This window comes from Triticum dicoccoides, chromosome 3B, assembly GCF_002162155.2.
Source record: "Triticum dicoccoides isolate Atlit2015 ecotype Zavitan chromosome 3B, WEW_v2.0, whole genome shotgun sequence".
NCBI lineage: Eukaryota > Viridiplantae > Streptophyta > Magnoliopsida > Poales > Poaceae > Triticum > Triticum dicoccoides.
This window is the reverse complement of record NC_041385.1, coordinates 831,110,643-831,115,352: the sequence shown is the minus strand read 5'-3', so window position 1 is coordinate 831,115,352 and position 4,710 is coordinate 831,110,643. Positions and strand designations below refer to the sequence as shown.

At 51.7% G+C, this 4,710-nt stretch overlaps 1 protein-coding gene across 1 annotated transcript in view; it reads left to right on the top strand.

Moving 5' to 3' along the window:
• Positions 1 to 2,077: 2,077 nt before the first annotated feature.
• Positions 2,078 to 4,710, top strand: part of LOC119280195 — a 170,860-nt gene continuing 168,227 nt past the window's right edge. The window contains exon 1 of the mRNA XM_037561135.1: positions 2,078 to 4,705. Coding sequence (XP_037417032.1) covers positions 2,160 to 4,705 — 2,546 coding nt within the window. The 5' untranslated portion in view covers positions 2,078 to 2,159. The remainder of the gene's footprint in view (positions 4,706 to 4,710) is intronic.

Here is a 4,710-nt window from a genome sequence, read left to right as displayed (position 1 = left end):
GCTACCACTGGCCTGGCCGGCTAGCCGTCCCCCAACCGCCGCCTACCGCTATGCTGCAGCCACCCCCGGCCATCCCTCTAACCTCGGTGATGAAGAGTTTTCTCTGGCGAACCTTCAACACTCCCCACACCGTTAAAAAAGATAATGGGGTCGCCTTCCACGCCAACATAGATGCCGGGGTTGCCCCTCACCCTAAGATATACATAGAGGGCTTCTTCGGCGAGCTCCCTCATTCCCTCTGACGAGCTCGTTACTTCCCTCGAGTTGTTCCTTCCTTCACGGGAAAATCGATTTGCCCAGTGACTTACATATAGCAATTGTAAAAAATAAGAAACAAATGAATATATCTTCGGCTCCACCATCACATAGTTGTACATCACTTCCGATTCCATGTGGACTTGCACTAGCATGGCCTTGGAATCCATGCCCACACACTCTTGCTACAACGTTTAGTCCATTTTCGTATGCACCTGCATGTTCTTTCAATATGTCTGGACACGGTCCAGATGTGTAATGCAATCCATGTCATCACGATCTTTTGTAAATTTCTGGTCCATTTCCTCACACTTCTAATAAAACTTATGGTCTATGCTCTCATACTCCTGCTTCAATTCGGTCCACGGCTACGCCTTTCCTTGAGTTTGATGTCCATCTCCACCTGGTGGATCAACACCTTATGCTTCATATCATCACGTTCTTGCTTAACTTTATAGTTCACCTCCTCACTCTCCTGTTGCACGTTCTGGTCCATGTCCCCGTGGGCTAGATGCACATACTTGTCCACCTCCGCATGGTTGTGATGCACCTTCTAAGCCATGGTTGTTGTAGTAAACCACAAATAACTAGTTTTTGGGGGTTTGGGACAAATACCTATTTAGTGTACTACTAGCCTAGTTGTTGTTGTGGGAGCTAAGAACGATAAAAAATCATTTAACCTAATATGTTTTTTCCATTCTATTTTAAAACGGGTGTTTCACAAGCTGCTTCTTACTTAATTTATTGTGTTAAATGGTTTCTGATATTGTTCTTTAACTCCCACAAGGACTAGGTTAGTATGGCACTTGCTAGACAGCATACAGAGCTTCCAGTGTTGGTTTAGTCAGATTGATCGACTGCCTTATCTTGTCTTTCAAATTCTACTTTAGATTGATTGGTGTTTGGTCAGTTAGTGGCTGAAAATCAAGGCTCTAATGACTAATAGGGTTTTTGTTCCGGAAAGACATCATAGGTCACAGAATAATGTTGTAGATTACCTAGCAAGGTATAGTCGCTCTGAGCAAGTTGCGGCTGTGTGGCTAGGCAGAGCCCCCCCCCCCCTGTATTGAGGATCTTTTGCCCAAGGATTGTTCTTGTTATTCATTTTCTGTTTTCTTTCCTTTTCATCTGTATCCCTTTATTCGTTTTCTTATTTAAATTTTGTAAGCATTTTATGAATTAGAAACATTTTAAAATTTGTGTACATTTTTATAATTCATGAACATTTTTCAAATCCACAAAAAAAATTCAAATACGTGATTAATATTTACATCCTTGGACATTTTTTCAATTTGCTGAACTTTTTTCAAATTTGCAAACACTTTTCAAATATGCAAATATTTTTGGAATTCATTAATTTTTCAAATTCATGAACAAAAAATCACAATGATCTACACAGTATAAAAATATATCTAATAGTAAATCCAGTGAAGAAAATTTGTTCAGTAGATGTTGACATATTTCTGTATAGAGACTTGGTCCAACTTAATTAAGTTTAACTTAGGACAATCTAAGAACTGTTATTACCTTGAAACAAAGGGAATACGTGTGAAGCATCCTTGGTTACTCCACTATTATTTTTGTTTTCCAAAAGGTTACTCCGTTAATTAACTTGAATATGATTATGGGCAGGGCTCGTCAATGAAAACGAAAGGCACTGACCGTTGACGTTTACTTTGAAAAACCAGGACAAGATAAGTGTGTAGACCCATTGCCCATTATGCCTGTCACCACTAGACACGTTTTTTCTTGGATATTTCCTCCCAACTTTCCACTCGGCACATTTTTTCTTCTATATTTCCTCCCAACTTTTCTTCGATACATGCAAGTTGCCAACAAATAAGTCATCTCGCAGCACTGCAGCGTCCCCTCCGCAGATTTCTACCAGTACTAAGTACTAACACATGGCCATGGCCGGGCTAACAAGCTCAACCAACCAACCCAGAATGGCGCCGACACCAGGGAGGAAGAGGAATCCCAGCATGCACACGTACCAGTACCACCTCTGCTTGTGCTTCCTTCTCCTTGCGTCCACCGCCACCCTCTCGGTCGCCGTCACCGCTTCCTCTTACTCCACCGCCTGCCCATCCCTGCCGCCCGCCCACGACCGCCACACCGACGCCGACGACGCCCTTTCACTGACCCGCTCCTTCCAGATCTCCGCCGGCAAGTTCTCTGGTGGCGCCGCCGGCCTGTTTTCCCATCAAGATGATGATCTTTACAATGACCGCTCGTTCGCTTTTTTCCCACACGGCGTGTCCCGCACCGAAGACCGGGCTCTCCTCCACCTCACCGCCACCTTCACCCTCACCGGTGGACGCCGCGACAATTACAGCTTCCCTGCGTCCGTCTCCTTCGTCCTCGACGGGCACTACTCCTCGGCCTCGCTGCAGCTCTGCATGGTCGGGACGGGCACCGAGCGCGCCGAGGACGGCTCCCTCAAGCACTACCCCGGGGTCGCCCTCCGCCTCCGCGTCCCCAGTCCTCCCAGTCTCGCCGATCCCTTTCTGACCGGCAGTCTGGAGGGCGGCTCCGACCTTGGGACCATCCGCCTCCTCGCGTACGCCGAGGGCGACGACTACAAGTACGGCTCCGTTCGCGCGTCCTGCAGCCCCAGCCCACCGGAGCACCCGGCCAGGGAGTCGCTCCGGGCGCTCGGCGTCGACTACTCTTCGTGCGGCCACCTGACACAACAGCTCATGACCTCGTACAGACTAGAGCACGGCGGCGCTCTGCTTCCCCGGATGCGCGTGAACCAGATGCGCTGCACCGCGGACGGCGCGGCCGTGCACGTCCGCGCATATGCTGTGCTCTCCAACGACACCAGGGCGACCGAGAGGCGCCGGTACTACCGCCACCGCCGACGTTCCTTGGTCCCCGAGGAGGCCGTCGTGGCCGACGGGCACTGGGACTCGGATCGGCGCATGCTTTGCCTCAGGGCGTGCCGGGTTGCGCTGCCGGTGCCGCCGTCTGCTCCGGCTGTGCGAGAGCACGGATGCGGGATAGGGATGAGCTTCTGGTTCCCGGCCGTATGGACGATGCGGGAGCGGAGCATCGTGTCAGGGATGCTCTGGAACTCGACCAACGCCGGCTCTGGACTGATCCACGGCATGATAACAGCGTCGAGCATCGACGACCAAAGAAGCTCCGCCAACCTCTCCGACGTGAAGTACAGATACAACGCCACGATGCTCGGGGAGGCCAGGAAGCACTACCTGGAAATCAGCAAGGGGAAGAAGAAGATCACGGGGTCACACTCGTTCCCTGACTTTAACTATACTGTCAGTGACTTTGCGTTTGGTTTTGGCGGGCTGAACATCTGGAGTGGAGAAGCCTACCCAGTCACAATCGGCTCGGTGATGCTCGCCGGCGAGAGGCTGGCCGCCGATGACGCCTTCTTCCAGCACACGTTGGCCGTGGAAGACAAAGAGCCGGCTCTGCTGAATGTCAGCTACACCATACGCTACACTGCTCCACCTGATAACTGGGTGCGCCCTACCAATATGTTGAACTACTCGGTTGGCCATGAGAAGAGAAAGATCTCAGCAGAAGGTGTTTATGATCCCAACAGGGGCATCCTGTGCATGGTCGGCTGCCAGGAGCACAACGGCTCGACGGACTGCCAGACACTGGTAACGGTGCAATTCGCCTCCCTCGATTCCAAGGCGCAAGGGCATGGCACGGGGGTGATCAGTAGTCTCAGAGACAAGACGGACCTCCTCTTCTTCGAGAAGGTCGATTTCACCTCCTATGGTATGTACTCCTCACAAGTGTTTGAGGCCGTATCAAGGATGGACATGGAGAGTGTCCTCCTGCTGGCCTCCACCACGCTGTCGTGCGTCTTCATCATCCTGCAGATCCTCCACACAAAGAGGAACCCTGAGGCGGATGCGGCGACATCAATCACCATGCTCACCGTGGTCACCATGGGGTATCTCGCCCCTCTCGCGCTCAACTCTGAGGCCCTGTTTGCAAGCAGGACGAGCCAGTACTATGACTTGTACTACTCCACGAGCCGGAGGCTAGAGATGAACGAGGTCATGATGAGGGCGCCTACGCTGATCGCCTTCGTGCTGCAGCTGCGCCTTCTTCAGCTGGCGTGGTCAGGCCGCCGCACATCCACCGTGTCCGAGAGGATCGTGTTGTGGATATGCCTACCATTGTACGCTCTCGGAGGAGCCTTCGCCGCCATAATCCACGGGATCAACGCCCGTGCCATGAGCGGCGACCCGTCAATAATCAGCAAGGGTGAAGGGCCGGCAACAATCTGGGAGGACCTTGTGTCGTACGCTGGGCTGATACTGGATGGCTTCCTCCTCCCGCAGGTCATCATGAACGCATCCTTAGGAAAATCCAGAGTTGGGGTGATCTCACCATGGTTCTACATAGGGGGCACCATGGTCCGTGTGGCGCCTCATGTGTACGATGTGGTCAGAGCCCATGTCTACACGCCAA